Below are 13944 nucleotides of genomic sequence, written 5' to 3'. Positions count from 1 at the left end.
AAAGGTTATTATCACAGGAAAAAAAATTTCTGTAACTGTATGGTGACTGATGTTAACTATTAACTAGACTTACTGTGATCATTTCACAATATATTCAAATACTGACTCATTATCTTCTATACCTGAGACTAATATAATGTTATATGTCAATTTCAAGTTTGAAATTAATTAATTAAAACAATGCAAAGGAAAAAACTTTTTTTCTGAGGGTGTAAATAAAACCTCTAGAGTTTCTAAAGTTCAGCTTAAATCACCCACTTTACCTTCCCAGAGCTTCCCAAAAGAATAACCCGGTAAAGCATTTTCCTCTTTTATCAGACAGAACAGGAAAATCTAGTTTTGAATATGCTAGTACCAGTATTTTCTTTGAAAACCTATGTGAGTTGCTTTCTCTAAGAAAAATGAAATGTTTCCTTAGCTAATAGCCTTTCCCTTCTCTTTCTTCCTTGCTATTATAATATAACCTCATTTTATTCACTTTCCTCTCTGTGAGCCACAGACAAAATTGTGAATCTTGAATGGTGTGAGTTCACTTACCGTTGATTGAATTAGACATAGACGCATATGTCTGGCTAGTGAGAGCCTGGACAAGGATGGCCGGGGAGCTCTTGGGAAATTTCTTGGAAAGGAATATGTAAGCAGAGACTTTACTTTCACCTCTGGACTCTATGGTCTGCATGTGATGTTTGGGACCACAGCAGCCAGTTTGGGACTATGCAGATGCCTAACTAAACAGGACAAGCCAATCAGTGTTGCCATATTATGCAGTCATGAATAATATCTCCTTGAAATCTCAAGTGTTCTTATTTTTAAATCAGGAATAGCGCCTTTCCATGCTTGGTTCAAAGAATATAATACCACGTGCTGTACTGATTCATTATATGCAGCATTGCTCTAATTTTTCATTATAATTTTTCAATCTAGTACTCTCAGTACTATATTCATTTTTGAAAAAATCAGACAAATCCTGATGTTTTAAAGAACTTCTTGTGAGGGTATTTTACCTATTTATAAATACCTGATATAAAATTTACATTTACGCTCAACAAAAGTTGCAAAGTTTTGGCCTTACTGTTGGATGACAGGAGTTTTATAACCAGATTTCATTTGTCCGTTCATAGTCAGTTGTGTTAAATACTTCGTCTTGGGCTTCCCTGGTGGCGCAGTGGTTGAGAGTCCGCCTGCCAATGCAGGGGACACAGGTTCGTGCCCCGGTCTGGGAAGATCCCACATGCCGCAGAGCGGCTGGGCCCGTGAGCCATGGCCACTGAGCCTGCGCGTCCGGAGCCTGTGCTCCTCAACGGGGAGAGGCCACAACAGTGAGAGGCCTGCGTACCGCAAAAAATAAATAAATACTTCATCTTTTACCTTGTGTAGTTTGAAATAACACTCCGTTAAGAATGAAACAGTTCCTTCAGTGTTACTGAAGTCAGTGTTCCTGACTTTTATTGTTATACTAAAAAATGTAAACACCATATTAGCAGACATCTTTTTTCCTCTCTTTCTAAACCTGTAATTTTATTGGTGTTTATATTTGAAATGTGCATTTTATGCATCTTTTTAGTGTATGGGGGTTGTTTCCTTAGGGATGTCGTTGGTTGGAATCCTCCCTCTGCTCTCCTGCTGAGAGCAGACTAGCAACGTGGACTGAACCAAACAATGTCTTCCTTCGGCAAGCCTGGAAATGGACACCCATCATCCCTGGTCTTCAGAGCGCTGCCCCACAGTCTCAGTTACTCTTCATATAACAGAACCTGCCGCTTAGAGTTGACTCTTAACCCACTAAATTTTGTTTCCATAAATAGGTTATAGGAGCCATGTAGTTTATCAGCTTATTCCCTTTTGATGTAGAGCTCAGAACTGCTTAAACAGCGCACCTTTGCCCAGGTTTTCTGGTACAGTTACTTCCATGCTGCATTGTTCACTTCACAGATAAGATCTGAAAAAGAATAAGGGAGTAATGAATTTCTGTTTCATCTCCAGTAGATATGTCATTTTTAATTTGTTTTTTATATAATTTGGTGGAAATATACCATTTTATTCACACACTGATTTATTCATCTTAATATCTTTTAAAACCAAATTATTATTGAATGGAATAGTTCCATAAAGGCTGGAATTAAGCAGGTCTTTCATTTGATTTTCTGGTTTTAGTAAATGATTAAATGTCTAGTAATAAATAGTGAAGAGGGCATAGTGCCAAAGAACAAGCAATTTGTGTTGCAACTTGTCAATTTCTTGATAACCTTTTCTAAAAATGGCATTGATTCAATCCTTTATCTGGGCCTTTGATAGAGCATGATCCTCAGATTCAGCTATTGAATATGACCAATTTCCTTCAGTCCTGAACTCTCTGGAATAGCAGAAGCCTTTTTTTTTTTTTTTTTAAGTGTTGTCTGTCACTATTTAAAAACCTTCTCGAATACTACGTTAAAAACATAGCTACTCTTGCTCTGGAGCTTTTATATTAGAATTACTTTTCTCCTCTATTTTTTGTTTTTGGACATATTAAGGGTATCTTGACCAGAAGCATGAAAGCCAAGAGCAATCACAACTTTATTTCTTTACAATAAATACTGAGTAGTGGGATAACATGAGTTTTTAAACAGTTTGGGGGGTACGTGTTAATATGAACTGTTACAGTTTAAACAAGTGACTGAACAGTAGTCTGATGACAACAACATATGCTCAAAGTCCTGTAGTTCATAACAAAAATAAATAACAGTTATCGAGGGCTTGTCTGTTCCAGGCCATGTTTATACTCTTTACTCTTAACATCCCCACTAGACAGTAAGTTCCATGAGGGCAGTGATTTTTACGTTTTATTCAGTGCCATCCCCAGGTGCCCAGAACAGTTCTGAACAAATAAAGTAACAACCTGTGACGTAGCTACTGTTACCTAATTAAGGCAGTTGGGGCGTGGACAGGCACAGTAACTTGCCTAAGGTCACCTAGCTAGTGAGAGGAAGAGCTGGGATTCACACCTAAGTAGTCTGCTTCATGGACCAGTGGTCTCAATGGCTGCTTCTGTTGTCTCTAGAGAAGAACAGGAACACAAAGAAATAATAAATGTGGCTTATTTGGTAGAGTTCATTGTTAGAGGGCTCTGATGGTCTAATGCAGGGCTTATCAACCTCAGCACTGTTGATATTAGGGGCTGGATACTTCTTTCATGTGGAAAACTTTCCTGCACATTGCAAGATGTTGAGCAGCATCCTGGCCTCTACCCACTACATACCAGCCCCAGTTGTAACATTCAAAAATATTACCAGACAATGAATGGACAACAAGGTCCTACTGTATAGCACAGGGAACTACATTCAATGTCCTGGGATAAACCATAATGGAAAAGAATATAAAAAAGGATGTATATATGCATAAATAAGTCAATTTGCTGTATAGCAGAAATTAACACAACGTTGTAAATCAACTGTACTTCAATAATGTATATATTACCAGACATTTCCAAATGTCCCATGGGAGATAAAAATCATTCCCAGTTGAAAACCACTGGTCTAAACCTACACATTAAACCATCACAGACAGAAGTCTGGAAGTAAGAGTTAGGTGGAGGCGAATGCTTGATCTCATATTTAGGAAAGTTTGGACCTCCTCCTATGCCACAATGAGTCAGAAAGAAGGGAATTAGTTTGTTCTGTGACCATAAGTGTATTTTATATCAAGACCTGAATTTTATCCCTTCTTTATAAGGATTCCTCTAGAAGCACAAATTTATATAAAACCATATCTTTTCAGTTTTTCCCTTTCGGTCATGAAGAGCATAAAATCTCTGGCAAGGATTTTTAAAATAACACCTTGTCTAGTAAAGCTTCAAATGCATTTTTAGTAGCACAGAGGTATGTTAGTTCATAATTTAGTAGTACAGTCACTTTTGCTGTAACACGGCACGTGTCTTCCTAAAAATCGCCTCTCTGTGCAAAATTGGACAATGAAAGCACGGGGCTTTTGTGGCAAATGGGTTTAGGGGCACAGCACTAAAAAACCTCATTAGTAACACATAAAAATAAAGATAGGAACCTAATGAAAGTGGTAGCACAGTTTCACACGTATTAAATGGTTAGAAAATACAAAAATACTACATATACTCTCAGCGTTGAGAAAGCCCTGCAGTTTGCTTGTGGAAATGGAATTGGAAGGGTTTCAGCTTGTGAATTATTGGGAACTGTTGGAAGTAGGGAGTGGTGAAATTAGAAAAAGTTGTATCACTGCATGTGGATGGGTGTGTTTCATAAAGCAGGCAATGAACTGAAGTAGCTGGTGGACGTTTGAGGGTGTGCAGGTGTGTGATTTGTGTGCTCCTAGGGGCTGCATCATCAAGGTGCAGTTTCTGCACTCACCTAGACTTTCTCATGGACGGGATCATGCATAAGCAAATGCAGGATTTATGTGACACTCAAATTGTTCCTTCATATATGAATTGAATTGGAATACACTTCTACATGAATGTTATAGGAAAACTGATGGTACTCTTGATCTGAATTTTGAGGCCCTTCAAAGGAGGAGGAAAAAAAAAAACAACCTTTGGACTACAAAAAGGCTGAGTGTAGGATGAAAAGATACACTTTGTAAATAATGCTGGGGACAAACTGGTAGAATTGAAGGCTGGAATCTTGTCTTCCCTGTCCCCTCGTGGCCCTAAGCAGTCACTCTTCTTTTGCACCAAGGAAGGTGGTCCTGACATGATACCTCGGCCAGCCACCTCCCACAGTGCCCAGTTGCTGTGTGTATTAAAGAACTCGTGTATTATGCACTAAAAGTATTCTGTGCATTAACAGAGGTAGCTTTTTCCTTATGTTTTCAAAGGTTCATTTGGATTTCATTTACATTGCTGTCATTTATTGGCACTCAGTATGCTTTTAACTCATATTTTTAGTTTCTGTCAGTAATTTAGAAATTATGTTTATCCTTTACCATTACAGTACTTAAAAATACAACATTAGTATAAAAATGAAGTGTAAATGCCAACATAATAAGAAGGAATGGTTTTGAAATTTTTTTTTTTTTTTTTTTTTTTTTTTGCGGTACGCAGGCCTCCCACCGCTGTGGCCTCTCCCGCTGCGGAGCACAGGCTCCGGACGCGCAGGCCCAGCGGCCATGGCCCACGGGCCCAGCCGCTCCGCGGCACATGGGATCCTCCCAGACCGGGGCACGAACCCGTATCCCCTGCATCAGCAGGCGGACTCCCAACCACTGCGCCACCAGGGAGGCCCTGAAATTTTTAAAATGTGTATAAAAACAGATTTGCACAAGAGCAGTGAGAATTGACAGTCCTATCAGGTAGTGGAAAATTACGTTTAAACAGTGAAGACTGGAATTTGGTTTGGCTGATATTTTGGTTTGTCATACTCTTAATTTATTTTAATTCATTTTTAACAAAATGATTAGAAAACATTACTCTGATTTTTTATTTGCTAAGTATGTTGTTTTATGGGAGATGACAATTTTGTAACTAAACTAATTGCCTATAAAATCTCAATCTTCTGAATTTGGATTTTATAGAAACCTAGTAATCTTGAATGACTATAATTTAAAATATAAGTCAGAACAAATGAATAAACATTTCAGAGGACTTCTGTGTTTACTTTATGTTAAAAAAAAGTACTTGTACAATAAAAATGTCAATTTCATTGAAATAGCATCCATTTTCGGGGAAAAGAATGTTTGTGCTCCTTTTTTTTTTTTTTTTTTTTTTTTTTTTGCGGTACGCGGGCCTCTCACTGTTGTGGCCTCTCCCGTTGCGGAGCACAGGCCCCGGATGCGCAGGCTCAGCGGCCATGGCTCACGGGCCCAGCCGCTCCGCGGCATGCGGGATCCTCCCAGACCGGAGCAGGAACCCGCGTCCCCTGCATCGGCGGACCCTCAACCACTGCGCCACCAGGGAAGCCCTGTGCTCCTTTTTGACTGTTCTTTATTTTAATGTCTCCATTGCCCTGTTTCCTTGTCTAATGGGTACTCAAGTCTACTGTTCCAGAGGTCAGAGGAATCTCTTATCCCAGTAACCGTTGCAGGGCCGTGTTGTTATAATTTACAGCTTCTAAAATATTAGGATTAGAGTCTGCTATATTCCTTCTAGACAAGATGACATAGCATAGGAAAATAATACAATAGGGGGTTATTTGTTTTATTTTTTCAATATTGGTTTTTATAAAAAGAATTTTTATATTTCTGTTTTATCTTCCACTCAACCAACTCCAGCTTTTTAATGATCCTCCCCAAGAAGACACTTTAAGGAAAAAGATGCTATCCTCCAGTTTTCATTCTTAAGGTGTCTAATCTCTATCACAAATGTACTCCCCTTCTCCCCCACAGTGCTTTATTCTGTTAAAACATGAGAATTTACATACCTTGACACATTCGTGGTATTCATCACGTTTGGGTACTTCATCGTTTTCCACTTATCTCCAGAGGCTGTACTTTCTTAGTTATTCTGTTATCAATTTATTGCTTATTACATAAACTGATATCCCATTATGAGACTTCAGATTTCCACTATTGTACTTTTTTTAATTTTTAATTTTATTTTATTTATTACTGTTGTACTTTTTAAAAATCAACAGTTAAAATAAGGTCACTTGCGTACTTTCTATATAGTGAAAATATCACCACAAATAAATATCTAAATCCACCACCTTTTAACACCTTTGGGCTTTAAAGGTGTTATTGAATGTGTTTTGTAAAAGAAAAAACCACCGCAAAAGGCTGATAATTTAGCAGTCTTGTAAACACCAGTTGGTGTAATAAGCACCAGTTAACTAAAGGATTAACAGAAACACATTATATTCCACCAATCATTCCGTTGTCACAATAGTCATATATATTTTTTTAACTGTATACCTTTTCTTTTATACGGTTTTAGTTTTATTTAATAAAGTTTCTAGTACTTGAGTAACCAATAAAAATAATATTAGTGAAAGTTCAGATTTGGAAAAGGAACTTAAGTATCTGAAGTTTGTCAGAAAGTTTGTGACCTGTGGTTATAAATGTCCTACAATACAGATCACATGTAATAATCTTTTAAGATTAACAAAGCAGTATTCAGTACAACATCTTGACAATTTTCTCCGTAATGAAAGTAAGTTTTCTAAGATCTAGCACACCAATAATTGATCTTCCTTACAGGTCGCTTTGTGGTATGTTACTAAATGGGAAAAAAATATTTGTTTACAAATGATGTATATTTTTTTAGTATATCAATGTATATTGCATATTATTTTGGGCATCTGTTATTTTTGGCTTAGATAAATAGTTTGGGATTTTTCTCCTCTCATTTCTAGAAAACAATAGAAGCCTAATTCTATCATTTGACCTAGAAAGAATAGTATTTCTTAGGCAAAGGTCTTATTCTCCAAAAAATAGTCACTCTTTAATCAAACCAGATTTTTTTTCAGCAAACATAATAAGTAGATTTTTCTTTGTCTGTGTTGTTGTTTGTGCATTTCATTTAAGATTTTTGTTTTCTCCTTCAGATTCCATTTTTCTATAGCATACTTCAGGTATCATAAAAATCAATCCCATTACATTATTTATGTAAAGATTCCTTTGTGAAACCAAAACGCCATAAATTATTGCTCTTCCAGTGGTACTATGTTTTAATGTGCCAGTGCCCATCTGGTAGTACTGTTAGATTTATTTTTCCATACATGAATTTGGCATTAGGTTTCTGTAACGTACCTAGATTGGGATACCAAATAATGAAGGTAGGTGGATACTCATACCTTTCTGTGGCCCACCTGTCACGTAAGATACAATGATTGTGGAGTCAGATCAACTTACTTTTGTTTATACAATAGAAGAACAAATTGAGGTCATACTGGGGGTGAGCATGGGGTTGGGAGTGGTGAGTCTAGCTGTACTGTAAAACTGTAAGTAACGTTTACACAAATGTGTACACATGGTAGATAGTAGAAAAGGTTATGTAGGAGTGTCAACACCTGGGAGTTTGAATTGCATCTCCTTTATTCACTAACTTTAATGTTGCTATAAAGAAATGGCTATTTTGCTACCAGGATATTTTTTTTTTAAGTTTGTGGTAATAGCACGTACATTTTCTCTTATTCTGTTTTCTTCCAGCCATAATGAAAGGAAAGTGACCTGTAAACATCCAGTCACAGGGCAGCCATCACAGGACAACTGTATTTTTGTAGTGAATGAACAGTAAGTAAAGCGTTTCATGGAATGCCTCTGTTCAAAATGGGGTTAGTCTAAGTGTTCATCGACAGATGAATGGATAAAGAAGATGTGGCACATATATACAATGGAATATTACTCAGCCATAAAAAGAAACGAAATTGAGTTATTTGTAGTGAGTGGATGGACCTAGAGTCTGTCATACAGAGTGAAGTAAGTCAGAAAGAGAAAAAAAATACCTACGCTAACACATAAATATGGAATCTAAAAAAAAAAATGGTTCTGAAGAACCTAGGGGCAGGACAGGAATAAAGGTGCAGACATAGAGAATGGAATTGAGGACATGGGGAAGGGGAAGGGCAAGCTGGGACGAAGTGAGAGAGTGGCGTGGACATATATACACTACCAAATGTAAAATAGAGAGCTAGTGGGAAGCAGCCGCATAGCACAGAGAGATCAGCTCAGTGCTTTGTGACCACCTAGAGGGGTGGGATAGGGAGGGTGGGAGGGAGACGCAAGAGGGAGGAGATATGGGAACATATGTATGTGTAGAGCTGATTCACTTTGTTGTACAGCAGAAACTAACACACCATTATAAAGCAATTATACTCCTATAAAGATGTTTAAAAAAATGGGGTTAGCATTGAAATTGCTGTTGTCCATACTTAATACAGTACGATTTAACAGTTTTCTTATCTGGACATTTGCAGTCAAGTATAATAACAGAATGTTGTCTGTTTACTATGTATGGTATAGAAACATGACTTAAAATTTTTTTTCATGAGGAATGTAATTCCAGAAGCTGTTTTTACAATAGCTCAGACACAGATAGTAAACTCAAGAGCGCAGGATGCAAGGTCAGGGAAACTGTAAACTTGGTAAAATTATTAAACTAATTTGAGCTTAGTTTTCTCATCCTTAAATCAGAGGCAGTGGCAATTACCATTTCTAAGGACTTTTATAAGCATCAAATGAAATATGTGTGAAAATAGTTTATATACTATAAATTTGTTCACAAAAATTAGTTATTGGTATCGTTGTTATTTTCTTTTCTTTTTTTTTTTTTCTGGCCTCGCCTCGTGGCTGGCGGGATCTCAGTTCCCCAACCAGGGATCGAACCCACGCCCTCAGCAGTGAAAGCACAGAGTCCTAACTACTGGACTGCCACGGAATTCCCTATCATTGTTACTGTTTTCAATATTAGAATTGCTAATCTTGTAATTAAATTTTTAATGTTCCAGTTAGATGACCAAGTAGCATATCTGTATTAAGGCTTATTAAAATAAACATGATATTAAGTTGTGCTTAATTATTTTTAAAGTAGTTATAAATATTAAGCTCCAACTCTAGAGCTTATTAAGCTCTAACTAGTACCCAGCTGTTTTGAAAAAGTCAGACACCAGCATTGTTAACTCTAGGGAAATGTTATTGTACAGTAGTTTACATAAACAGCAAGTTCTAGCGTTCTAGCATATTATATTTTCAGGACCGTTGCAACCATGACATCTGACGAAAAGAAGGAACGACCTATAAGTATGATAAATGAAGCTTCTAACTATAACATGGCTTCAGACTATGGAGTGCATCCAGTGAGCCCTGTAGGCAGAGTAAGTTATTTTGCTTACTGTTAATTATTGATAACTGGTATAATTGGTAATATCTATTACTGTTACTCTTTTTTTTTTTTTTTTTTTTTTTTTTTTTTTTTTTTTGCGGTACGCGGGCCTCTCACTGTTGTGGCCTCTCCCGTTGCGGAGCACAGGCTCTGGATGCGCAGGCTCAGCGGCCATGGCTCACGGGCCCAGCCGCTCCGCGGCATATGGGATCCTCCCAGACCGGGGCACGAACCCGTATCCCCTGCATCAGCAGGCGGACTCTCAACCACTGCGCCACCAGGGAGGCCCTATTACTGTTACTCTTAATGGGCTTAGAATTTTAGAATAATCATTTCGTTTTTATTATTTCGTGAACCTAATTACATTTGAGGTAATTGACATAAGAAGCAGTGGCTTCGAATATAAAGTAGTAAGCTTATATTTTAATAATTTAATGATTTTTTAAATATTGTAGAGTTCAGATTTGGAATTTTACAAATGTAATGGTTGTTTGTGTGAGAAAATGGCAGTTTAGTGAATCAACTTAAGTTTTAATGGTGAAGATAAATATAATGGCCTAGAACTCCCATTTGCTGACTATTAAGTATGCCTAGAATGATATATATTCTATCATATTATACTGTTTTTTTAAAATGTAAAATCTTTTACTGCTAAAGGGAAACCCATCAAGCCACTGTGCTTGATGACTGATGTGTTTAGAACCCATGATTTGAAAAGTGCCATAGCCACATGGAAACAGAAGTGGGTGGTTTTTCTTTGTAATCAGAAACAAAAATGTTAATTGTTTAATCTCTAATCCCAGACTTGTGTGTCTATAAAAGTTTGTAGTTATTGCTTCTTGTACTTTAAACCATAATGTTAATGTTTTAAATTTAGAATTTTAATATTAAAATGTCTTCAAACTCGTAGAAAACCTGCTGCTAAATCTGAATAAATAGTTGCCGTAATGTTAATGCTCAGGTCCTAAATTAAGGATAGCAAGAAAATCAAGGGATGATAAAAGAATTTTCTTTATTTAGAACATAATTGTGTATTTTATAATAGTAAAACAATTGCAATAGTAAATTATGGTTATTGTAAAGAAATGGGTAATAGACAATTATCTATTTTAAATGCCTGGTAAGGTTTTTTAAATGAAATATTGTAGAATATTACAAGTAAATATAAATTTTCAAATAATGTGAATTATTTCTAATTCTTATATAACATAAAACACTAGCAGGATAACTCAGCATTATAATGCTTGTAAATTTATACTAATTAAAATCTAGAAAAATGACTTACCAGTTGAGGGCCAGTAAGTCATTGTCTGGAAAGAAGGTTGGAGCCGTGCCTCACACTTTACACCCAAAATTTTCCAGATGGATCAGGTGTCAAAGCGGTAAAAACAAAACTCTAAAAGCAGTACAGAAAATAATGGAGGTTTTTTTAAAATAAACTCAGAATGCAGATGGGCTGTCTAAAATATGATATAAATCTCAGAAGTCAAAATAGAAAATGAGAAATCCAACCACAGAAATGCATGCATAATATCTGTAATTTATATGATAATTAGAGAAGTATACTGAAGAGTAGGTATTATGTATGCAGTTATTTGAGGGAAAAAAAAGATATTCCATAACTATGAAAAGTTATTCAGATGGATAGACACATATATACACAGTGGTATCAGTCGCCTCACAGGGTTGTGTTTGGGTTGTTTGGGTGCTGGGGTCCAGAGGTGAGAAGTAGACTGGTCCTTTTGTATCTTTTTGTAACATTTGAGATTTATACTGTGTTTAAGCATTATCTGTTCAAAAGTAAATTAAAATGTATCCCCAAAAAATGGTTGATATTGGGCCTTAAAATTCTATTATGTACTGATAACAAGCCTCATAAAAGGAGATTCTAATGTAATGTACTAGATTTCCAAGGATTCTAGATAAGTTGAAAAATAAGAGATAAATTGATATTACTTACCTTCATAGAGAAATTCAAATTCAGCTTCTTTGTCTTTATGTTTGTTGGTTACTGCTATCATTCGCACCAAGATAAAATGTTCGCAATAAACACAGCAGTATTTTAAAAGATTATGTGTACTTTTAAGAATATGGTAAACACCATCTGTCTGGTATTATCCACGTTCAGAGTTTGTCCGTAAAGAAGAAAACACTACATGACGTTAAGCAGATCCTTCCAGTCTTGTTTTGACTTGATGTGATATGTTTGTTTCTATTTTATCTGTTAGATTTGCTCTTGTGACATGGCACTGTTAACTTGCTTTAATTGGAGCAACACGATTAAATGCAGATATAAATCAAAAAGTACTGTCATTTGGTTTATTCTTTAAAATGTGTTAATATTATTTTTACTCAAGGTTCCTTCTATTTAGCAGGTAGTGCCACACACTGTGCCTTGTGAAAAATTGTACACGCAAATTTTAAAGGAGAGAGATTTGTGATCCTTCTGTAATATCCTAGAGGAGGAAAAGTCTTTGTGCAGAATTCTTACATTTGAAACAACTAAGACCTAAAAGTGGAATTGCAATAATTCACCTGAAAAGATTAAATCCTGGAAGTTTCAGAGAAATCTGAAAAGAGATTAAAATTATGAAGATGAAAAATAAACTCAATATCTAGGCATTAATACCACATTTTCTGTTGGGCTTTTTTTTTTTTCTTAGACTTCACGGTCTTCAAAAAAAGTTCATAATTTTGGAAAGAGATCAAATTCAATTAAAAGGAATCCTAATGCACCTGTGGTCAGACGAGGTTGGCTTTATAAACAGGTATCTTTTTTTTTTTCCTATTTGATGTGAAAAAAGGACAGAATCCAAAGGGACCTTTTCTGCCGAAGGCGCCTAAGACAACTGTGTAGAGTGGAGAAAGAGCTGTAGTGGGCATCCAGATTCTGCACTTCTTATTACCACGGAGACAGTTAGGGGGACAACGGAGAAAGAAAAAGTAATGGATGTTACTTAGAGATATTGTGGGCGGGGGTGGGCAGGTAGTTCTAAATTTGAAATTAAATATATGCTGCCTGAAAATGTTAAGAACAGCATGCTAAAATTATCTAGGCAGAAATATTTTTTAAATGGAAAAAAAAACAGAGGTATTGTACATTTTTCTGTCCTATAAAAATCATTCAAGAAATGTAGACTTATGTACTTCTCTGCTTTAATTTATAGAGAAATCTGATCATAAGTTGAGATTTTTCTGATTTTTTCAGATTTTTGCTTCTGTGCTCTCAAGACCGCTCTCTTAAGTGTCTGTACTGTTTTTTCTTTGATCAAGCATGGGTCACTCAGATACCCCGATAAGTTGGGGTTTGTATAGTTCCGTTATCTGGGAAGCCTGGTAACTAAGCTCTTTTGGAACATTGTTGTATGTTTTGGAATTAGTAGGGATGCATGTACGTTGGACTTGGTGACATCTATTTGGATTGCTCAGAGGCTTTTGTTTTCTTTTTCACCTTCTGGTTTGCAGCTGGGTTTCAGTTAAATGAACTCCAGATAACTGAGATAACTCGGCATTCAAGACCTTTATCTTTCTTTGTCCTGTCTCTCTGATTCTACATTTATGATGCAGAGCAAATTAAATATTACTTCATTGATAGTGCTAATTGATTCTGTCAAATATTGCTAATTGCTTTCAGATGGCCTAATAATTATATTCATTAAAATTCATAATGACTTTGTTACGAAACATTCATTAGACCTTGTTCTGTCTGAAAGTTGGGTGGCAACTAAACTATTGTATTGGCAGAAGACCCACTTAAAATCCAGAGAGTTCCCATTCAGATTAGTTTTGCCAATTTCTTACTGAGTTGATTGGGTGTGTAACTTGGATACCAACTTTTCATTTTTACTTAAAGATCATTTACTATATTTTAACCATCTGACATTTAAACTTATCCAAGCTAAAAGGTTTTTTTAACTATCTAATGAGTCCAAATTCTATTGAAATAGCTCCGTGTGATATTGAGCTTTATAGAGGATATAGGATTCCTTATTTTAAATGATTGCTGTTCTTATTTCTTGGTCCCTTGGTTAATTTAGTATTGCCAAAGCGTTACCAACCAGTTTCTCTACCATGAGTGTTTATTTTATAAGGTGTGTGACTTACAGAGAATATTTGTTTGTAGAGCCGCTTAAAGATCTAAACTTTTTAATTATCTGTACTAAAGAGATAATTAATTAGGA

At 36.0% G+C, this 13944-nt stretch overlaps 1 protein-coding gene across 24 annotated transcripts in view; it reads left to right on the top strand.

Annotated features, from left to right (window-relative positions):
• Window positions 1–13944, top strand: part of PLEKHA5 (pleckstrin homology domain containing A5) — a gene marked incomplete at its 3' end in the record, with an annotated part of 238789 nt that overhangs the window by 136631 nt on the left and 88214 nt on the right. For all 24 annotated transcript variants that reach the window (XM_079715610.1, XM_079715618.1, XM_079715612.1 and 21 more), the window contains exons 4-6: window positions 8092–8175; window positions 9635–9755; window positions 12427–12531. In XM_079715610.1, the coding sequence (XP_079571736.1) occupies window positions 8092–8175; window positions 9635–9755; window positions 12427–12531 (310 nt within the window). The remainder of the gene's footprint in view (window positions 1–8091; window positions 8176–9634; window positions 9756–12426; window positions 12532–13944) is intronic.

The sequence above is a fragment of the Hyperoodon ampullatus genome, assembly GCF_949752795.1.
Source record: "Hyperoodon ampullatus genome assembly, chromosome: 11".
Lineage (NCBI taxonomy): Eukaryota > Metazoa > Chordata > Mammalia > Artiodactyla > Ziphiidae > Hyperoodon > Hyperoodon ampullatus.
Note: the sequence above shows the minus strand (reverse complement) of the source record. Positions and strands in the feature narration are given on the sequence as shown.